At 50.9% G+C, this 22,920-nt stretch overlaps 2 protein-coding genes across 10 annotated transcripts; one reads left to right on the top strand and one right to left on the bottom strand.

Moving 5' to 3' along the window:
* Positions 1–318: 318 nt before the first annotated feature.
* OGG1 (8-oxoguanine DNA glycosylase) lies at positions 319–20,308 on the top strand. Of its 8 annotated transcripts, none has more exons than XR_009520915.1 (7): positions 321–707; positions 1,028–1,275; positions 1,842–2,021; positions 3,693–3,874; positions 5,684–5,825; positions 17,476–17,650; positions 19,439–20,308. XR_009520915.1 is itself a non-coding variant. In XM_060023019.1 (7 exons), exons 1-7 carry the CDS (start codon positions 571–573, stop codon positions 6,354–6,356), a joined length of 1,029 nt encoding a protein of 342 aa, XP_059879002.1. In that variant the 5' UTR covers positions 323–570; the 3' UTR covers positions 6,357–6,502. The 8 variants fall into 8 exon arrangements, 3 of the variants coding, with proteins under 3 accessions (XP_059879004.1, XP_059879003.1, XP_059879002.1); XR_009520914.1 differs by having other exon boundaries at positions 17,476–17,569; XM_060023019.1 differs by lacking the exons at positions 17,476–17,650; positions 19,439–20,308 and adding exons at positions 5,961–6,010; positions 6,267–6,502 and having other exon boundaries at positions 323–707.
* CAMK1 (calcium/calmodulin dependent protein kinase I) lies at positions 6,539–17,319 on the bottom strand. Of its 2 annotated transcripts, XM_060023016.1 has the most exons (12): positions 17,166–17,319; positions 14,894–15,008; positions 12,676–12,807; positions 11,374–11,448; positions 11,128–11,266; positions 10,177–10,303; positions 10,008–10,083; positions 9,205–9,317; positions 8,559–8,637; positions 8,375–8,462; positions 6,914–7,031; positions 6,539–6,805 (listed from the first exon to the last, which is right to left on the bottom strand). In XM_060023016.1, the coding sequence occupies exons 2-12, from the start codon at positions 14,974–14,976 to the stop codon at positions 6,723–6,725; spliced, it is 1,113 nt and encodes a 370-aa protein (XP_059878999.1). In that variant the 5' UTR covers positions 14,977–15,008; positions 17,166–17,319; the 3' UTR covers positions 6,539–6,722. The 2 variants fall into 2 exon arrangements, with proteins under 2 accessions (XP_059878999.1, XP_069397269.1); XM_069541168.1 differs by lacking the exon at positions 17,166–17,319 and having other exon boundaries at positions 14,894–15,154.
* Positions 20,309–22,920: the final 2,612 nt, after the last annotated feature.

Here is a 22,920-nt window from a genome sequence, read left to right on the forward strand (position 1 = left end):
GGCGTGCCGAGTGCAGCCGAGCCCACAGAGGAAAGCCCAAGGGCGGGCAGCTAGCCCAGCGCGCGCCAACCGCTGCGGCGCCACGGAAAGGCCCGCCCACCCGCCGCCAGGCCCGATTCTCATTGGCGACTCTTAACTCTCCGTGGATTGGCTACCTCTGGATCCAATTAGCCGGGCTTGAACCGTACTTCCGGTGAGAGAGGTCGGACGCCGGAGAAAGCCGAAGAGAGCGCTTCCGCGCGCTTCCCGAAGTCGCGGCAGCTCTTTGGGACAGTGGGGACAGTGGTGCGCGCCCGGAGGCTGTGGGGGGCGGGGGAGGATACGTAAGGAGGAAGGACGGGAGTGTCGGGACAGAGTGGGAGGGACGGAGCGTTGGTGAACCGCAAGGAGTGGGCCCTTTGGGGAGTGGAGAAATTGAATAAAACTGGGCGGGCCTTAAATAAGCAAATTAAGAGGCTAGGATTTGGTGGGCGAGGCCTAGAGGGGCGTGACCTTTGGGGCGGTGTCTCGGCGGAGCGTTGAGCTGCTTTGAGTGGGCGAGGGCATCATGGGGCGGAGCCTGACGTGGAAATGTTAGCCCGCTCCCTTCTGCAGCGTAGCATGAGACATCGCACTCTAGCCTCCGTCCCGGCCCTGTGGGCCTCCATCCCCTGTCCACGCTCTGAGCTGCGCCTGGACCTGGTTCTGGCTTCTGGACAGTCATTCCGGTAAGTGACCCTGGCTCCTGGCTCCTCGGCACAGCAGATCCTGGGGTGCATTGGGGGTGATGAAGAAACTTCAGAGTACAAAAGAGGAGACTGAGGCACGGGTGGTGACCCTGTTACATGCTTTATAAAGTGGAGGTGAGGTAATAAGCCTGCGCAGTGTTGTTGCGAGGATTACATGATATAACTGATGTAAAAGAAAGCACTTTTACTTTGCAATTTGTAAGTCAGTTTTGTATATGGAGCAGTTATAAGATGGGAGGGCCCCAAAGGGTGCAGGAAGGGAAACTGAGTACTAGGGCTGCCCTGTGCCTGGGGGTCAGGTGGAGGGAGCAAAGCCCTGCGCACTGGAGTGGCGTGCTGGCCGACCAGGTATGGACACTGACCCAGACTGAGGAGCATCTTTACTGCACTGTGTACCGAGGGGATAAGGGCCGGGTTGGCAGGCCCACACTGGAAGAGCTAAAGGCCGTGCGACAGTACTTCCGGCTGGATGTCAGCCTTGCTCAGCTGTATCACCATTGGAGTTCTGTGGACCCGCACTTTCAAGAGGTGGCTCAGAAATTCCAAGGTGAGTACAGAGCCTGAGGCAGGGGTTGGGGTGCTTGTGATTTGGTTAAGTTACTCAGTTTCACCATCTGTAAAATGGGGATTATAGCCACTTCATAGGATTTTATGAGGATTAAAGAAGCTAAGACATGTAAAGTGCTTAGAATAGTGCCTGACACATAGTAATTATTATTACTGTTATTATTGTCCTGCTGACCACCATAGTGGAGTGACAAGGATATTGAGCCAAATCCGGGCTTTGTGATCTGGGGCTGGTGACATCATTCATTCTGTAAATGTTTACAGAGCATCAGCTATGCGACTGGGGATACCACAGTGAACAAAACAGAAACAAATCCCCACCCTCATAGTGCTTACATTGTGGCTTCTTCATCTGTGGAATGGGATGATAACCCAGACCTCACAAGATGCTATGAGGAATGAGAGCTCTGGTGTTGCTTTCTCTAACAGTGCTGTCCCTCATTCCCCTGGGATACCCCGGAGCCTTGGTACCTAGAATCTGAGGGTGAGAAGAGGCCACTCCCAATAACAGGTGATTTCTGGTCCCTCTGCCTTTCTGGTCCCCAGGTGTGCGACTCCTGCAACAGGATCCCATCGAGTGTCTCTTCTCCTTCATCTGTTCCTCCAACAACAACATTGCCCGCATCACTGGCATGGTGGAGCGGCTCTGCCAGACCTTCGGACCTCGGCTCCTCCAGCTTGATGAGGTCACCTACCATGGCTTCCCCAGCTTGCAGGCCCTGGCTGGTGAGTAGGTGGGTCCTTGCCTCCAGGCCTTCCAGCAGCTCTCAAGGTCTGTTCAGTTTTCCCCTGGTGCCCTTCTCCCATCTCAAAGCTTCCTGCCTTTCTAAATACTGCCCTCATCCAGAATACTGCCCTGCCTGGTCTGATCAGCCCCAGTTACACCTCATCTTCCTTATCTGTCCCTGAAATGTCAGCACCTCAGTAGTCTGGACCTTTTGCCCCATGGGTTCAATGGCTCATCAGAAGACATCTGTATACAGTGTACAGTAATTTGGACTTAAGAGCACGCATTCTAGAGACAGCCTGCCTGGGTCAGAATCTCAACTCTGGCACGTGACTTCTACGTATATGACCTTGAGCCATTATTTAGCCTCTGTGTGCCTCAGTTTTTTAATCCATTGAATGGGATAAGAATAGCACCTACTGGGCTTCCCTGGTGGTGCAGTGGTTGAGAGTCCGCCTGCCGATGCAGGGGACACGGGTTCGTGCCCCGGTCCGGGAAGATCCCACATGCCGCAGAGCGGCTGGGCCCGTGAGCCATGGCCGCTGAGCCTGTGCGTCCGGAGCCTGTGCTCTACAACGGGAGAGGCCGCAACAGTGAGAGGCCCACGTACCGCAAAAAAAAAAAAAAAAAAAGAATAGCACCTACCTATCAGAATTGTCATGAGGGTTGAGTAAAGGAATACACATACTGCACCTAGCACAGTGTTTGGCTTATGGGATGTAAACAGAAAATTCAACTTGTTATCTCTGCAATGAATCCAACAATTCTGCAACCAGAAACGCATATGTTCTTCACGGCAGCCCTGTGAGGCAAGTATTTTACAGAGGCAAGTATGTCAGTTGGCAGTTGTGAGAACCAAGCTAGAGAAAGTGCTTGGTGACTGCATAGCAAGGAGACAGCCCCCTCTGGAGAAAACAGAATGTTTTAGGTGCTTAGAAACCCAATCTTGGGTCTTAGCTCCCAGCTTAGTAGTCATAAGACCTCAAGAAATTCATTCACCTCTCCAAGCTTCTCTTAACTTGTTTGTGGAATGGGAATAACAGTCTCTATCCAGAAGGGTTTGAGGGATGAATAAAGCAATCATGAGGTAGTGCAATGGGTTAAGAGCACAGGCTTGGTGTCCCAGACCTCAGTGCAAGGTCCCATCTCTACCATGTCCTTTCTTGAGCAAGTTACTTAACCTCTTCTAGGCCTTCATTTTCTCCATCCATAAAGTGGGAAGAACAATAATGTTGTCATCAGGGTCCTTGAGAAAAGTAAGCATGATAATGTACCTAAAGCACTTTGCCCATGCATGATACCCGGGACTTGAAAATAGAAGCTGTTGCTGTTATCATGACTTTTATTTTAGATCATGAATGTGAACGCCCTTTGGAAAGGTTAAGGAACTTAACTGGGGAGTTCCTCCAGGGCAGCAAGTCCTTCTCAGTCCCTTCTGCAGTGCACAGCACATAGTCAGTGCTCAGAGAACATTTGTGGAGGGGCAGAACCCAGGCCTTAACCCTTTCCTTTGTACATGCAAGTGTCCTGGGGTCTCCCAGAGGGTGGCAAGGTAGGAGAGGGGTGCTTAGGGAAAGCATTCCTGTGGGGTGCAGGGCTCACACGCTAGCCTGATGACAGGAAGGATGTGATAATGCCTGACCCCTGATCCCCTCCCCGCCACCCCACAGGGCCACAGGTGGAGGCTCAGCTCAGGAAGCTGGGCCTGGGGTATCGTGCCCGCTATGTGAGTGCCAGTGCCCGAGCCATCCTGGAAGAACGGGGTGGACTTCCCTGGCTGCAGCAGCTGCGCAAGGCACCCTACGAGGAGGCCCATAAGGCCCTCTGCACCCTGCCTGGGGTAGGCACCAAGGTAAGGCCCCAAGGGGGTAGGAGCTGCCCTCACCACCCATGCAGAGAGTAGCGGAGGAGGAGAGAAGGCAGGCCTGAGAGTTGGGTGCTTGGATGCGGGCTTCTCTTCTGGAGGCAGAGTGGGAAGGAGAAAGGATACCAGCAGATGTTTTATTAGAGAAATGTAGAATGCAGAAAGGGTATAAAAGACATTGCTCTTTGAATGCGTTTTTAGAAAAACCATTTGTTTACGTACATATATACACTGCTATATGCAGAAATTTCCAGAAGGAATCACAGGGAACTTAATAGTGGTTACCTTTGGGAAGACAAATGAAAAGATGTTTCCACTTTTCATTTTGTTCTTCTCGTAAAATTATATGCACTTATAGAACTTCTTGTTAAATATCAACAGCGTTAGCTATCAGAAAGATGATTGGGAATTTGGCATTTATTGTTTTCTTTTTTATATTTCTCTGTACTTTAAAAATGAACTTTTGCTTAAAGAACTCTTTTTAATGGGCTCTGAACTCCAGCCTAACCCTAATTAAATCTGGGTTCTGCATCTGCCTAGCTGTGTAACTTTGGCCAAGTCATTTCACCTTTCAGAACCTCAGTTTTCTTGTCTGCGAAACAAGACAAGGGGCTTCCCTGGTGGCGCAGTGGTTAAGAATCCGCCTGCCAATACAGGAGACACGGGTTCGAGCCCTGGTCCGGGAGGATCCGACATGCTATGGAGCAACTAAGCCCGGGGGCCACAGCTGCTGAGCCTGCGCTCTGGAGCCCGTGAGTCACAACTGCTGAGCCCACGTGCCACAATTACTGAAGCCCGTGCACCTAGAGCCCGTGCTCCACAACAAGAGAAGCCACAACAATAAGCCTGCGCGCCACAACGAGGAGGGGCCCCCACTCACCGCAACTAGAGAAAAGCCCGCGTGAAGCAACGAAGACCCAATGCAGCCAAAAATAAATTAAATAAATAAGTTTATAAAAAAATAGAGAACCTGACACACATAAGATGTTCACCCAGTAGCACTCTCATCACAGCTGTTTTATATATATATATATATATATATATTTTTTTTTTTTTTTTTTTTTTTTTTTTTTTTTTTTGCGGTACATGGGCCTCTCACTGTTGTGGCCTCTCCCGCTGCGGAGCACAGACTCCGGACGTGCAGGCTCAGCGGCCATGGCTCACGGGCCCAGCCGCTCCGCGGCATGTGGGATCTTCCCAGACCGGGGCACAAACCCGTGTCCCCTGCGTCGGCAGGCGGACTCTCAACCACTGCGCCACCAGGGAAGCCCTATATTTTTTTTAAAAAAATTTCTTAATACCAGGAGCTATTTCTTTTTTAAAATTAATTAATTAATTAATTTATTTATTTTTGGCTGCATTGGGTCTTCGTTGCTGCACGCAGGATTTCTCTAGTTGCTGTGAGCAGGGGCTACTCTTCATTGCAATACGCGGGCTTCTCATTGCAGTGGCTTCTCTTGTTGCGGAGCACGGGCTGTAGGTGCACGGGCTCAGTAGTTGTGGCTCATGGGCTCTAGAGCGCAGGCTCAGTAGCTGTGGCGCACGGGCTTAGTTGCTCCGCGGCATGTGGGATCTTCCTGGACCAGGGCTTGAACCCATGTCCCTGCATTGGCATGCGGATTCTTAACCACTGTGCCACCAGGGAAGTCCACACAGCTGTGTTTTAAATTATTAATAGAATGTACAATCATAGTAACCTCAGAGTGGAGAAGGAAGCAGCTGGCTTTGGGGCTAGAAGCAGGTTGCTGGCTGGACCCTGCCATTCCTCCTCTGTGGCTCACTCTGTGTCTGTCAAAGGTGGCCGACTGCATCTGCTTGATGGCCCTAGACAAGCCCCAGGCTGTGCCCGTGGATGTCCATGTGTGGCAGATCGCTCAATGTGACTACAGCTGGCACCCCACCACCAAGGGTCCGAGCCCCCAGGCCAACAAGGAACTGGGTAAGGAGAGAGTGGGATGTCGGGACTGGCAGTGAGCTGAGGTGGTGGAAACTTCCCACACCTCCCCCTACGCCCCACCCTTGTGGATAGGGAGCAGGAGGGCCAATCAATGTCGCCTCACCACTTCTGGTTTAGGAAGCTTTTTCCGGAGCCTGTGGGGACCTTATGCTGGCTGGGCCCAAGCAGTGAGTGTACCTAGCCTTCCCGTCCTTCTCCAGTCCAGACCCCATAGGACTTCGCCCCAAGCCCTGACCCACTTTCTTCTACCCCGCCACTGCCCCAGGTGACCCTAAAGGACTCTCCACCCACCCCAGCCCTGACTCCAGTGGACTCTCCTTGCCTCAGCCCTGACCCCCATGAACCCTTCCGGCTCCCCACACGGCACCCCCAGTCTTGACCCCAGTGTACCCTCTCTCGACTCAGACTCCTCCCCCCGACCAGGTGCTGTTCAGTGCTGACCTGCGCCAACCCCACCGAGCTCAGGAGCCACCAGCAAAGTGCAGAAAGAGATGCCCAGGGCCGGAAGGCTAGGTGGGGGCGCTGGACGAAGGGATGCCCCAAATACCCCTCCCCACCATTCCCCCTTCTCACCCCCATCCAGTCTCATGTTGGAAAGGGGGCTCCTTGCAGCTACCTCAGGGCCCAGGCACCCTCAAATCAAGCAGTTTGCGTGACAGTGTGGGATGGGAGTTGTCTGGGGAGACAGAGCTACCTGTGGTTTTAACCTCTTCCCTTTATTATACGAAGGAACAATAAAATAGAAACATTTGTATGGAAAATGCAGTGGAGGGGCTGTAGGGAAAGGGGTGTGGAGCGGGTGGAGCAGGGTAACTCCCCAGTTCAGGGAGGGGGGGAGCAGGCTGCCCCCAACCCCTCCTACACAGGGGATCCAGGCCCCTAGAGCTGGGGGGCCAGTGTGGGAGACAGTTCTGGGCCCGGCTCCACGCAGCAGTCTCGACAGCAGCAGCTGGCCACCGGCCCTACACGGGGAGAGAAAGCAGAGTTGGCCACAGGAGGAGACCCTCTGTTCTAGTGTGGGTACCTCTCTGTGGACCACCCTTGCCCTTCCACAGAGCCCAGGGCCTCACCCCCAGCTGCTGGGGCCAGCAGCTCCCCGTGGCTCGCCGTCTGTCCCTGCCCCTCTTGGCTGGTGCCCAGCTGTAGCTTCCTCATGTGCCGCACCACAGCCGTGGCATTGAAGGCTTGCTGTGGAGAGAGGCAGAAGAAGGGACTTTGGAGAGAGCAGGACATCACGGGGCAGGGTCTGGCGGTGTAATTCTCGCAGCAGTTCTGTTAGTTTTATTCAGGCAATATTGGTTGATCGCCTAAAACTCCCTGAAACATCTACAAGGCTTTATTAAACTATATTCAGTCATATCATATAGTAATACACACACACACGTATAAAATGTATATATAGATAGACGTGTGTAACTTTTTATATATAATTAATTTATATTCACATAAGAGTAAACAATATAGCATTATGTGTCAGGCACTGTTCTAAGCACTTTACATAGTAGTTCATTTAATCTTCACGAATGTCTTTGAGGTGGGCACTATTACTGTCACCATTGTCAAAGGAGGAAACTGAGGCACAGAGAGGTTAACTAACTTGCCCAGGTGTGTGTGTATCATTCTCTATTCAACCTATCCAGTGAGATGTCCCTCAAATTTACCATGTCCCAAACCAAACTCATCCCCTAAAACAAGTTTCTGCCCCTGGGATCTCCATCTTAGTGACGGTACCGCCATCTACTTCATCCCCGACCAAAATCTTGGGCCAGCCCTGGACATCTCTTCTCTCCCTCAATATCCATTGTACCATCACTTCTTGTCAGTTCTGCCTCCCAAACGACTCCTGGACCAACCAGTGTTCTCTGTTCGCAGTGCCACTGCTCTGGTCCAAGCCCTCACCGTCTCCTGACTATGTCTCTGCCACAGCCCCCTAAAGGGTCTCCCAGCCTCCTCTGTGCCTTTCTGCATCTTGAGAGCCCTTTCTAATGGACAAGTTCCAGCTGAAAATCCTTCTCAGCATCCCCAGGATCAAATCATTGCTCCACTGTGGCACTCAAGCCCCCGAGCAGCCTGGCCCCTGCCTGGGTCTGCAGCCTGGGCTCCTGGCCCACAGCTCCTCCAGTCCAGCCAGGCTTAGCGCTTACACTGCCCTGAATGGCTGCACTCTCACGTCTCCTGGCCCTTTGCACCCTGGTTCCGTCTGCCTCAGACATTATTCTGCTGTGCCCAGCTAATTCCTACTCGGCTATCACGTCTGACAGGTTTATGCCCCTTCCAGGATCTCGTAGCTTGGGTTCGATGTCTCCTTAAGAAGTATACACTGTTCTCCCTCTAGACTTGGAGGTCAGGGACCATCACTGGAATAGAGTAGGTGTCAGAGCATTGAATGAATGAATGAGGTTCTTCAGTAAGCACCCCTGAGCATTTACAGTGTGCCCCACAAGGTGCAAGCTGCTGTGTGAGCTGAGGGCTGGATGGGGCTGGGGAGGAGTCCTGGGGAGGCTGGGACCCAGGACTAAACGTGGGCTCACCTTCCACTTGCTCTTGGCAAAGTTCTTCTTGATCTGCTCGCTCACCGACTGGTGAATATTCTTATCTAGAGCTGTATCTCCTGCAATCCTAGAGCGGATGTGTGTGGAGGGTTGTCAGTGAAGGTTGAGGCAGGCCTGGGGGCCCCAGATCCCACCCCAGCCTGCAGCTTGTGGGAGCTCTCACCAGGGGTGCTGCAAGGCCTGTTCACAGGTGAACCTCTTCTCTGGATCCTTCTCCATCAAGTGCCGGATGAAGTCTTTGGCTGAATCCCCAAGACAAGAGCAAAGACAGCATGGTGGTGCCTGAGAACACCCCCAAGATAGAACCCACCCCTCAGGTCTGGCTGGCACCGAAGCCAGATCTGTCCATTCACCACCCCACCCGCACCCTTTTCTCTAAGACCCCAGGCCCACCCCAACCCTCCAGCTTTCTCCCTTAAGAATAACTTGTTCCTAGAGAAGATTGTGCTCAGTGTATTCACACTGATGTGTACATGACTGATAATGGCTTCACAGCTTTGCCTCCTAATCGGAGGCACAGGAAGACAGATAAAAACATGAATGGTGGTGTCTTAGGCATTAGGAAGTCAGTGGGGGGAGGTATTTTCTAAAATACTATGTTTGAAGACCGAATGAATGAAAGCCTACAGTTTCTCAGGCCAGGAGCCAGGCAAAGAGAAGCACCCAGGGTGGGTGTCTGGTCTCGAAGACAGCTCTGTTAGTCTGGGGCTGGGGAATCTGGTGGAAGGAAGGCAGAGAGGAGACCCCCAAAGCAGATGAGGAAGGCACCGGAGGTAGGACCCAGGGGAAGAAAGCAAAGCCCCAAATACCAGAGTCAGAGATGTCGTCCCAATAAGGAGAGTCAAACTCGTACTCGGCCTTCAAAATCTGTTCAAAGAGTTTGGCATCGTTCTCGTCATAGAAGGGGGGATAACCACAGAGCCTGGGCAAGGAGAAACTCATTCTCATTTCCATTTTCATTGTACCCACTGGCTCCAGGATGGAGCTTTGGGGCAGTCTCAGGGAGCAGGCAGGACCCACAGGAAGGAGTTCCCCCTTTTACAAAGGGGGGAAATTTGGCCCTCTCTGCCTTGCTCACTCCTGTCCAGCTACCCTGGCTTTCTGTTCCTTAACATGCCGCCATCTGTCCTTCCTCAGGGCCTTTGCACTTGCTGTGCCCTCTGCCTAAACCATTCTCCCCCCACACCTCGAATGTCTGGCTCCCTCACTTCAGTCAGGATGCCACTCATGCCACCTCCTCAGAGAGGCTCCCTGACCTCCTATCTACAATAGCATCCATCCCCATCTCCCTCCCCTGCTTGATTTTTCTTCTTAATATTTCTTACCACCTGCCATTATTTTATAGATTTACTTATTTATTTTCTGTCTCCCTTACTAGCATGTCTGCTCCCTGAGGGCAGGCACCTTGTCTGTCTTATTCTCTGCTAAAGCCCCAGTGCTTGGCACAGTGCCAGAAACATAGTATCTGTTGAGTGAAGTAATATTAGTCGTTAATTGGTAGATATAAATATGGATGGCAGGAAAGAAGAAATGGCAAGGAGGAGGAAGAGAGCAAAGTAGGGGAGAGAAGAACTCTGAAGCCACATCCCCAACGGCCAAGGCCCCCCCTCACAGGATATAGGCGATGACCCCAATGGACCAGCAATCCACTGCCTTGCTGTAGGGCTTCTGGGCCAGCACTTCAGGGGCTGTGGAGGGAAGGGGACATGGTGGTGACAAATCTGCCCGGCAGCTTTGGGTTCCTCCCCCCGCCCACAGTCCCAGCCCACGGCCTTCCGCACCCACGTATCCTGGGGTCCCGCAGGCTGTGGAGAGCACGCTGCCGGGGTCTTCCATCTTGGAGAGGCCAAAGTCGGAGATCATGATCTTGGAGTCTTCATCCAGGCTGTAGTACAGCAGATTCTCTGGCTTGGAAGATGGGAGGTGGGGGAAGAGGAGTGGGAGATGGCCAGAGGCCAGCAGGACCTTCTGCCTCCCCAAGCACCCCAGCGAGCCCCCCAAAAGCCACTGTGGCATCACAGCTGCCATCTTGGTTGGAGGCACAAGAAACTCAATTAAGTTCGAAGTTCCAAAAGGACAAGGGCCTTGGGGATATGGAACGGAATTTCCTATAAACCTCAGGTGTGTACTGTGACACCCTAAAGAATTTTTGAGGAGCTCCTGTGCGCCAGATCCTGTCTTGTGCTTGATTTCAGTTTATCCTTACCACATCCCTGCTAGCCCACTCTGAATAATCGCACTTTACAGTGGGGGAAACTGATGCCTTGAGAGGCAAAGTGACTTGCCTGAGAATCTACAGTTAGGGAGGGGAGTGGCAGGGAGAGAATTCAGACCCAGATCTGTTTCACCCCCGCACTCTTCTAGAGCAGAATGAGATGTACTACAAAACGTGAACCCCATCATTGTCTCTGAGGAGCAGGCTTTCAGGGGCTTCTGGCTTTCTTCTTTGTGTTTTGCTACCCCATTCAAGTTTTCTACAAAGGGCAAGTGGGACTTTTATTATCAGAAAAAGACATAAGATGCGACTGGGATAAAATAACAGCACAGTTCACCTTTGTGTCCATTTGTGTGTCAGAGATGGAATGGGGAGGAAGCAGTTTAGGGCTTACCGGGTCAATTCTGCAGATGGGAAAGCAGGGCTCAGCAAGGGGGTGAGAGGTACCCAAGGTCTCAGGAGTTTGCAGAGGCCCCACCCCTGGGTGCCCCAGCTCCCCACACACCCTCACACCCACCTTGAGGTCTCGGTGTACGATGCCCAGGTCGTGCAGGTACTTGACGGCATCCAGCACCTGGAAGATGAGGCGGCTGGCGTCCCGCTCTGTGTAAAAGCCTTTTTCCACAATTCGGTCAAACAGCTCCCCACCTGACACCCTGTAGCCAGGGACAGGGCAGTCTGGACAAGAGAACGGAAGGCAGAGAGGCCAGGGAGGGGGCAGCAGGGAGAGCTGTGAGGAAGGTGCAGAGGCAGGGCCACTCACAGCTGCATGATGAGATAGAGGTGTCCCCCACTTTCATAGATGTCATCCAGGGCTACAATGTTGGGGTGCTTGATCCTGAAAGGAGAAATGAGGTGGTTCAGAGGTGAGGACAGTTCAGCCACCTCCCCACCCTCATGGTGAAGAACCACCGCCTGCAAACCTGGGCAGGACGAGCCTGAGATCTGGGTCTCAGAGGGAAAAGCTGATCTACCATGATGTATCATAGTGTCATGGAAGGCAGGAGAGCCACAGGGGTTAACACTGGGCTCCGGCGTCAGACAGACCCGGGTCCTCATCCGCCTCTGCCACGTGCTGTTCGGGGGCAAGTCTTCTCACCTCACAGTGCTGATCAGTATATGATTTTAACACTTGTCTGGGTTTATAAAGTTGTCAGCCTCCCCCACCAGAACATCGTCTCCACGAGACCAGCAGCTTTATCTTGCTCACCACCGTTGCTCCACACCTGGTGCAGAGTGGGTGCTCACTCATATTCACTGAATTGAGGGTAACCTCTCCGGGCTTCAGTTTCTTCATCTATAATATGAAGCCAGTGATAGTACTTCCCTCCAAGTGGTGGAGTGAGGATCATGTGAGGAAATGCAGGGAAGAATCTGCACAATGCCTGGCACACAGTAAACGCTCCAGAAATGAACCAATGATGGTAATTGAGTTTGATGGAAGATTTGGCTCTGCCACAAACTTGCTGTGTGACCTTGGGCAAGTCCTTTGTCCTCTCTGGGCCTCAGTCTCCCTGACCCAATAGTGGAAATAATTATTTCGTCCCTGCCCATGGTGGTTGGAAAGCTCTGGGGGGAGGCTGGAAGTGAAGATGCTATATGAGCTTTCCAGTGAGAACAGCAGGTTTCCCATCAGCATGAACAGTTTGGAGACCATTTGGTTGTTGAGTCAGGGCATCCGCAGATGGGCATTTTTCAACTTGCTGGGTGGTTTAATATGTGGCAGGAACTTGCGGTAGGTCTAGAGATAACGTCAGTTGAGATACATGGGTTTGAGACACGTTCAAGGACTGACCTTTAGATCTGATTGGACATTAAACCACCGTAAAGAAGCAGTGGCATCTCGGTCACATCTGTCATGTTAGCTGTTGTGCCAGGCACTTGAAATAAGGGACCTCTAATGCTCCCCAAATCCCTACCAAGTGGAGATTATTACTTCGTGTTACAAATGAGCAATTTGAGGCTCAGAGAGGTTAGATGATTTGCCCAAAGCAGAGATAGGAAGCGAATGGGAGGGGTCAAGGCAGGGTCAACCCAGGGCAGGGACAGGATGTGGCTCACATACTTGTGCAGGACAGCAATCTCATTCTGCATGCTGCCCTCCTTGCCCTCCAGAACCTTCTTGGCGATACATTTGATGGCCACCAGCTTCTGAGTCCTCTTATCTTCTGCCAGGATTACCTCCGAGAAGGCCCCTCTGCAGAGAGAGGGGATTTACGAGGTGGGGAACTCAGCCTCCCTCCAGCCTCTCCTCCATCCCCCTATGGGTTACGTGACCATCCCCAGACCAAGGAGATGGGATGAGCCTCCCTCCATCACTCATTCACCTCCCTGGTGCCAGAGGTGACCTGGCCAATCAGAGTAGTCTATCCCCTGGCCACAGTAATTGGGTCCTGTGATATAAGCCAGGTTACTGGCACTTTGAGAATGAGGTGCTCTTTCCTGCTAAGCTGGTAAGACGTAAGCTTGGAGCTAATGGTGGTCATCTTTGCCACCACTTGGGGAGAGCCTGCTTGAGAATGAAGCCAACACAAAGGAAATCAGAGCTGAGAAACCGTCAAAGACAATTTCCTGATAACATCATGTGAGCCCCTGCATCCCATGCCTGAAGTTTACTCCCTAGGCTTTTTTATTATGTGCATGACTCATTCACTCCTTTTTCTGCAAAAGCCAATTTGAGTCATGGCTTATTTAACACCCTTTAGAACCATGAAGAACCATCAGTATCACCTGGGAACTTTTCAGAAGTGTGGAATCTCAGGCCCCGCCCTAGACCTACTAAATCAGAATCTGCATTTTTAATTTTTATTTTATTTTTGGCTGTGTTGGATCTTTGTTGCTGCGCGCAGGCTTTCTCTAGTTGCGGCGAGCGGGGGCTACCCTTTGTTGCAGTGCGCAGGCTTCTCATTGTGGTGGCTTCTCTTGTTGAACACGGGCTCTAGGCACGCGGGCTTCAGTAGTTGTGGCTCACGGGCTCTAGAGTGTAGGCTCAGTAGTTGTGGTGCACAGGCTTAGTTGCTCCGCATCATGTGGGATCTTCCCGGACCAGGGCTCGAACCTGTGTCCCCTGCATTGGCAGGCGGATTCTTAACTACTGCGCCACTAGGGAAGCCCTAGAATCTGCATTTTAACAAGAGTGTCAGGTGATGTGTATCCTCACTGAAGTTTGAGAAGCAATGCTTTCTAACAGGCTCTTAGAAAGGAACACATTCATTTTCACTAAAGTTCACTGATTAAGGAGGGTTTACTGGAGTGTTCTTTCTAGGACGGTTTGCTTTCCCTGGGATAATAAGAAGCCATAAGTCAAAGAAAAGCATCTCTCGTGAAAGCTCAATCGTCAGAATAACTAGTGACTGTGATAGCCTCATTGCTGGTTTCCAGTCTTGTCCCTCTCCAGTTTCCCTTCTGTGCTGTGGCCAGAGTGACCATCCTGAATTGCAAATCTGCCACAAAGTCTTAAATGTCTTCCTGTGGCTCATGGGGTCAAGTCCAGCCTCCATAGCTTGGCTTTCAGGCCTTACATGACCTGTTCCTCTCTCTTCTCAGCCTCTTCTTCCACTCTTCCACCAGCCTCTGATGAGAAGCTCCACTAGACTCTCTCTCCTTCCACACATAACATGCCTCTGAACCTTTGCTGATGCTGTTCCTTCTGCCTGGAATGCCTTCTCCCTCTCTGACAAGTACACTCCTACCCATCCTTTAGTCCCCGGCTCTAATACTCCCTTCTCCATAAAGTTCTTCTCCACACAGAAGCCACTGCTCTCTCTGGGCTCAACGAAGTCCTCATTCCCAAATTTAGCTAGAGCACAGCACACACCCTGTTGTCATTTTCCGTAGGTCTGTCTCCCTCACATGTTTGGGATCGACTTGGGAGATCAGGTTTGAGTTATTTCTGGATTCCCACCACTGAGAACAAAGCCACGCCCAGCTTCAGTTCCAAAACCTAGGCCAGAACCCCCAGTTCTTGGCAGCAAGTTTGAAAAACTGGCTCCTTCATTCCTCCTACTTTCTTCTCGTCACAGGAACCCAGAGCTGTGGCAAGAGCAGCCTCTGTTCCACCCACTGTCAGCCAGAAGTGAGAAGCCCAGGCCAGTCGGGCCATACAAGGCCACCATGGGGCCTGGGCAGTAGGAAACAGGAAGCAGTGATCAACTGGCTGGAGGAAGCACCACCCTGGACTCAGCCTCCCCAGCCAGTCAGGCCCAGGAGTGAGGACCTTCCCAACTGCCCCCCCACCCCCAGCTCAGGAACAGCTCTCCCTTTCCTCCTGCCCTGAGACTCACGTTCCCAGAACATCACGGAAGTCGTAAATGTCCCCAATGTCCTCCGCCTGCTTCCAGCTGGGGCCTTCCACTGCCCCCGGCATGGCCCACTGCCCCCTGGCCACAGCCAGGGCTCCTGGGAAAGGGAATGGAAGGAAAAGACTCAGCAGGGCCCAGGCTTCTTCGTGGGAACTTACTGGGGGCCCCATTCAGCCTGCGTTTATTCATTCCTTGATTCATTCATTTGACAAAATCATTCAACTTTCACTCATTCACAGGCCATTTGTTCATTCAGCAACATCCATGCATCATATCCTTATGCCTAGAGGAAAATCCTTCAGGGTGGCAGCAAAATTCTTTATTCAACAAAGTCACTCATTCATTTGTTTATTCAGCTCACCTCCCAGTTCCTCCCTCTCTAAATCCAAACACTCAGGGGGACACTGACCTCTGGGAGGACAGCAGCGAAGACCCCAGAGCAGCTTATAGAAATGCACAGCCCCGGAGGATCCCCCGTCCCCAGAACCAGCGATGTCCCAGCCCCACCCTGGGAATTGCTGGGGTGTCTCCTCTCCCTCCTCCTTCTCCCTGCCAGGCCTCTCGGAAATCAGTTTTCCGGCAGCCTGGGCTCCCACCAATATCTCAGCCATGTTTTTAAATAGCTCCTTCTGCACTGTTACCACAGCAACAGCAGCCACAGCTGGAGCTCCCTGGACCTCCTGTTACCCCCCTCTCACTCCTGACTCCCCATCTGGGTCCCAGCAGCCTGAGAAATGGTCCCACCCAACCTGTCCCCTCCCGGCTTGATCTCACCCTGATCCAGCCTGTACTTTTCTGTTGAGACGTCTGTCTCAACCAGCAGTAGAGGGTGAGCATTCTCTCTCCATTCATCAGATGGAGAATGGGGAGACTGAGGTTGGCGATGGATAGGGTCTGGACCCAGAGTTGCCCAATGACCCTAGCTGGGGCCCCAGCTAAGCTTGCTGAAGGTAAAGGCCTTGGAGGGGGCTGCGGCCAGACTAGGACCCATCCAGAGAACACAGCCTCTCAATCCCATCCCAGGCCCACAGAAAGTGAGGCCAAAAGAGAGACCAGTGTACTGTGTGACCTCAGGAAGAGCACTTTTCTTCTCTGTTTTTTCTGTGGGAAAATGAGGGGAAGGTGCCCTGACTAGAGCCCCTGATGTGCGATCCCACTCTGGGTGGGACTTTGTTCCCAGGGGGGTCTGGCCACCTATCCCAGGGGCAGAAACTTCTAGGAAAGGAAACTTGATGGTAAGCTCTAGAGGCAGAATTTTAAAACCCACCTGGAGGCCTGGCAAATACAAACCTCACAGTTCCACACATATCCCTACACCCAGATACACCACACCAAGACCCACCCACACCCCTGAACCCAAACACCTGCCCCCAGATCCACACTCCATCTCCAGATGATGCTGTGGCATCTCATCATACATGTACACCCAGACATCAGCACACATGTCCACACACACTTCCTCAGACATCCTCACACAGACATCCCCCACAGATCCCTCTCACACCCCAAAACACACATCCACGCACACCTGGACGAGATGACATGCAGACGGGACAGACACACACACACAGACCCCTCACCTGTATACCAGACATCCCAGATTCATTCACACCCTTCACCCTCCAGCTCCTATACACCCTAGAAGCTCTTAAACTCCAAATCCTCAAAACATCTAACTCCAAACATCCTCAGTACACAACTGTATACCCCCCAACTCTGACTTACTACCCTTTGAGCCAGATTCCAGCACACACAACACCTAGATACACAATGTGCAGCCCAAACACTGTTTCCCAGACATCCCCACCCATACGGATACGCTTACACACCAACATGCTGCAACTTCATATCAGATCCACTTGCCTGTGCTATGACATTCGCATACCCCAACACGGCCCCCACACGTCTTTACCTCCTAATGCCCAGTCCTTCCACATTCAGGCCCAGCTGAAGGCAGACACACACACACACCCCTCCTCCTGAAGGCAGACACACACACACACACACCCCCCTCCTCCTGAAGGCAGACACACACACACACACACCCCTCCTCCTCCTTCCTCTTTTACCCACTCAGTAAAGGCACCTGCTGGGCCTGGGGTATAGGTGGGGGAGAAAGGCCCAGCCCTGCCCCTGTACAGTCCAGTACGCCCAGGCACCCCCTCCCATCTTTCGGAGATGGTGTCCAGCGGCTGAAAGGTCCCGCCGCCCGACAGCGCCCAGGGTCACGGGCGGGGCGGTTCCCGGGCTGTACCTGCGGCTGCCCAGCCGCGGGGCTGGCTGGGAGGCGCGAGTTGTCAGGTGCCGAGCTCCGTCCGCCGTCCGCCGCTGCTGCGCGCTTGGCCCGCCCGCCCGCTCTCGGGCTAGGGCTCGATTTGGACTGAGCTGGCTCCCTCCGCCCGCCCGCGGCTCTGATGTCAGAGGAGGAGGAGCCTGCGGCGGAGGGACTAGGGACTGGGAGGTGAGGATCCGCTCCCGGGCTAGGGAAGGGGCGCTGGGGGCGGGGGTACTTAGTTCAGGTTGGAGCCTCCCTTTGAGTCTTTCCATCTTTCGTCTCCCGACAGGGTCCCCGTTTCACAGAAGGAACAACTGAGGCACAGAGAGATGAAGGGTTCAGAATCAGCAGTTGGTCAGAAGCAGAGTCGAATTCGAACCCAGGTCTGTCTGATGGCGGAAGGTGGCCATTTTCACCCTGTCTCTTGGAGTTCCTTTCAGACCAGTTCCGTGAGCTCCCTTAAGGTTGGACTCTGTCCCTCCTCCCCTCCCCCCCACCTCCGCCCCGGGGAATTAGGCCCTGGGAAGAGCTTAGGAAACTGATGGGGGTGGAGGGATGGGGCCGTAGGGAAAGGACAAAGCTAGAGTAGGAGGCAGTGAAGAGAATTGAGGCAACCGTAAGGTGGGGGCCGCATTTGACAGGCGGGAAAACTAAAGCCCGAGGTCCCCCTCTGAGGCAGAGCTGATGCTCTACTTCCCTACACCTGCCGGGCAGAACAGGAGGGTGCCCTGAGAGCCTGGGGCGGGGAGGGACGGGGGAGGAGGGAGAGTTAAATCAGGATCCTGGAGGAAGTCGGCCAAAGAGGACCGCGTGACTGGGCAGGCGCCAGTGACCGATGGCTCGGGGCCAGGTTGGGGAGGGAAAGCCCAAAAGTGCCCCGGGGAGGTAGGCAGGGGGCCAAGGGAACTGACTGACGTCCTCTTGCGCGAGGCCTTCTTTGGGAAGGTGGCCCGGGGTGTGTGTGTGGGGGCGGGGGGCGGGGCAGCAACTCCCAGGAAGTAGGGTTGGGGCTGGATGGACTGAAGCCAGCCAGAGGAGGCTGTTTGCCGAGGACCCCAACTACACCTCCATCATCACCCAGTGCTAGCCCTAACTCTTGAATTCGTGCATTTTCCAGGAAGATGGGGAAGGGACAATGCTTACCCCCAACTGAACTTAAACTGGCTTTTCCCTCTCTTATCCTCAGGACTGTGTCTGAGGGTGGTCAGTTATTATGCCCATTTTACAGTGAGAAAGGAAGATGGCAGAGGTTCCTAAAAAGGATTTTTTTTTTTTTTTTTTTGCGGTACGCGGGCCTCTCACTGTTGTGGCCTCTCCCGTTGCGGCGCACAGGCTCCGGACGCGCAGGCTCAGTGGCCATGGCTCACGGGCCCAGCCGCTCCGCTGCATGTGGGATCCTCCCGGACCGGGTCACGAACCCGTGTCCCCTGCATCGGCAGGCGGACTCTCAACCACTGCCCCACCACGGAAGCCCAAGGCTTTTTTTTTTTTATAAATTTATTTTATTTTATTTATTTATTTTTGGCTGCTTTGGGTCTTCGTTGCTGCACGCGGGCTTTATATAGTTATGGCGAGAGTAGGCGCACGGGCTTCAGTAGTTGTGGCTCGTGGGCTCCAGAGCGCAGGCTCAGTAGTTGTGGCGCACGGGCTTAGTTGCTCCATGGCATGTGGGATCTTCCCGGCCCAGGGCTCGAACCCATGTCTCCTGTATTGGCAGGTGGATTCTTAACCACTGTGCCACCAGGGAAATCCCCCTAGAAAGGCTTCTGAGACTAACTTATCTGAGTCACACTCTGCCTTTCTGAGTCTCAGTTTCTTCATTGGGAATATGGGAATATCGATGACTGACTCAGAATTCTCCTGAGAATTCTATGAGACTGATGTATGTGAAATGCCTTAAATACCATTGGAATTAAAAATTTGACAGCTAAAATTTACTTCTAGTGTAAACTGAGGCTCAGAGAAGGGACCTGGTTTGCCTGGGCATAGGGGGCTAAGGGGCAATTTCCCTCCCCTAAATCTCCTTGCCATTGGTTAGATTCTTTCACTTGTCAAGTAATAGAATCCCAATCTAAGCCAGCTTCACCGAAGAGGAACCTATGGCTCACAGTAGCTGAGGCAAGACTGAAAGAGGAACACCATGGATCAGGGTGTGAGACTGGAACTGGAGATACAGTACTTGGAGGATTTGCTTTCTCTCATCTCTCCTTGTCTCGATTTTTCTTTACACTTCGGCTTCCTTTCCTCTGCAGAGTGATCTCCTCTACCTGGCAGGAAGCATGGTGTGAGGCAGCCCCAACTTTCCAACTGAACCCAGCAAAAGAGGAGCTACACCCAGTTTCATGTATCAGTCTCAGGGAGGGACTCCGATGGGCTCTGCTGGAGAGACATGCCTATGCCTTTACCCCCAGAACTGTTGCCAGAGGAATAAGGTACTATACAGGGTAAGTGTACTGTCATGGGCAGCCACACCAAAGTCACAGGGGATGAAGATGGCTATCCTGCCCAAAGGAAATAGCAGTCCTGGGCAGGCACAACTAACAAATCCATCCCAGCCGTGCTTCCATCAGTCAGAAAAAAAACGGCGTTAATATGTCTTGGTACATATTCTTCCAGACTTTTTTTGATGTGTATACATATACACACTTCCTCCTACAGCCCCCACTTCCAGTGAGCATATTTCAAGGTACTGAAGCAAAAAGTCAAGGAAAGTCAAATATATGAAAAAAAAAAAAGTAAAGGAAATAATCCTCTTCTCTCTTTTGTTATTAAAAAATGACAAAACAACTCAGACATCTCCATCAATTCTTTTATTATTATTTATTTATTTGGCTGCACCAGGGCTTAGTTGAGGCATGTGGGATCTTTAGTTGCAGCGTGCAGGATCTTTAGTTGCGGCATGCGAACTCTTAGTTACAGCATGTGGGATCTAGTTCCCTGACCAGGGATCAAACCTGGGCCCCCTGCATTGGGAGCTCAGAGTCTTAGCCACTGGACCACCAGGGAAGTCCCTCCATCAATTCTTGAATCCAACAGAAAATTAGCCATTAGATGAGTGAATGATCTTTTAAGATTAGAGAAAAATGGAAGGAATCACAAGGAAAAGATGGACAGGTTTCTTTACAAACATAAAAACATTCTTTTTTTTAATTGAAGTATAGTTGATTTACAATGTTGTGTTAATTTCGGCTGTACAGCAAAGTGATTCACCTATACATATATATATATATATATATATGTATATGTATATGTATATATACACATTCTTTTTTTATATTCTTTTCCATTACGGTTTATCATAGAATACTAAATATAATTCTCTGTGCTATACAGTAGGACCTTGAGTTTATCCATTCCGTATATAATAGCTTACATCTGCTAACCCCAGCCTCCACCCCATCCCTCTCCCAACCCCCTCCCTGTTGGCAACCACAAATCTGTCCTCTATGTCTGTGAGTCTGTTTCTGCTTCGTAGATAGGTTCATTCCGTGTCATATTTTATCTTATTTATGTATTTATTTTTTGGCCATGCTGCTCGGCTTGCGGGATATTAGTTCCCCGACCAAGGATCGAACATGAGCCATGGCAGTGAAAGTGCCAAGTCCTAACCACTGGACCACCAGGGTGTTCCTTGTGTCATATTATAGATTCCACACGTAAGTGATACCATATGGTTATTTGTCTTTCTCTTTCTGACTTGGTTCACTTAGTATGATAATCTCTAGTTGCACCCATGTTGCTGCAAATGGCATTATTTCATTCTTTTTTATGGCTGAGTAGTATTCCATTGTATATAGGTACCCCATTTTCTTTATCCAGTCATCTGTAGAAGGACATTTAGGTTGTTTCCATGCCTTGGCTATTGTGAATAGTGCTGCAGTGAACATAGGGGTGCGTGTAGCTTTTTGGATTAGAGTTTTTTCTGGATATATGCTCAGGAGTGGGATTACTAGATTATATGGTAGCTCTATTTTTAATTTTCTGAAGAACCTCCGTTCTGTTCTCCACAGTGGCTGCACCAACTTACATTCCCACCAACAGTGTAGGAGGGTTCCTTTTCCTCCACACCCTCTCCAGCATTTGTTATTTGTAGCGTTTTAATGATGGCCATTCTGACCAGTGTGAGGTGGTGCCTCATTGTAGTTTTGATTTGTATTTCTCTAATAATGATGTTGAGCATCTTTTCATGTGCCTATTAGCCATTTGTATTTCTTCTTTGGAGAAATGTCTATTTAGGTCTTCTGCTCATTTTTCCATTGGGTTTTTGTTTTTTTGCTTTTGAGTTGTATGAGCTGTTCGTATATTTTGGAAATTAAGCCCTTGTCTGTTGCATCACAAATATAAAAACATTCTTAACTTCTGTTTTTGGAAACAAAGCAAAAAAAGAAAAAAAAAAACCCTACCTTATTCCAAAATCATAACTAACAGTAAAAGGCAAACTTCAGACTGGGGAAATGTTTTACAGACAATGGGTTAATATTTCCATTATGTAAAGAACATAAAATTGATAACAGACTAAGAACCCAATAAATGGTCAAAGGAGACAGATGAAACACAATGAACATGGAACATTCTCTACCTCACAAGTAGTTAAGGAAGTACAAACTAAAAGAAGCCATTTATACCCTCTCAAATATAAAGTTTAAAAAAACTGGTAACCCCAAAAGCTGGTGTTAGTGTGAGCAATGGATACTTCTACATTTCTGGTGGGAAAATGACTTGCTAAAAATCTTTCTTTTGGAAAGCAATTTGGCAGTATACATCAAAGGCTTAAATAATGTCCAGGCCTGGGACTTCCCTGGTGGTGCAGTGGTTAAGAATCCGCCTGCCAATGTAGGGGACACGGGTTTGAGCCCTGGTCCAGGAGATCCCACATGCCTTGAAGCAACTAAGCCCATGCGCCACAGCTACTGAGCCTGTGCTCTAGAGACCACAAGCCACAACTGCTGAGCCTGCACTCCACAACTACTGAAGCCTGCACACCTACAGCCCGTGCTCCACAACAAGAGAAGCCACCGCAGTGAGAAGCCTGCACACCACAACGAAGAGTAGCCCCTGCTCGCCGCAACTAGAGAAAGCCTGCACGCAGCAATGAAGACCCAACGCAGCCAAAAATAAATAAATTTATTAAAAAAAGAAATAATGTCCAGGCCTTTTGACCCAGGAATTTCTCTTCTGGGAATGAATTTCAGGGAAATAATCCTAAATTAGGACAAATATATATGCACCAAGATGTTTGAAGAAATATTTTTATAACAGGAAAATTTACAAGAAATCACCAAGAAGGGAATGATTAAAAAACATAAAGTACATCTACCAAATGTGATATTTCACAGCTCGTAAATTGATGGTAATGCAACCTACTTAAAAACGGAAAAAATGCTTATAATGTTAAGCAGGTATGCAGTTTGATAACTTCAATGTAAAATGCAAACTACAAATTATTCATAGCAGAGTGGAGAGAAACACCACAAATGTTAATGGTTAAAGAATTATCTGATTCGTTTTTTTTTTCCATTCATTAATTATTTATTTTTGGCTGCGTTGGGTCTTCATTGAAAAAGTGGGCTTTCTATAGTTGCCTAGTTGCGGTGAGTAGGGGCTACTCTTTCTTGTGGTGCGTGGGCTTCTCATTGCGGTGGCTTCTCTTGTTGCAGAGCACGGGCTCTAGGCGCGCGGACTTCAGTAGTAGTGGCTTACAGGTTCTAGAGCGCAGGGTCACTAGTTGTGGCGC

The sequence above is a fragment of the Delphinus delphis genome, chromosome 10 (assembly GCF_949987515.2).
Source record: "Delphinus delphis chromosome 10, mDelDel1.2, whole genome shotgun sequence".
NCBI classification, from domain to species: domain Eukaryota; kingdom Metazoa; phylum Chordata; class Mammalia; order Artiodactyla; family Delphinidae; genus Delphinus; species Delphinus delphis.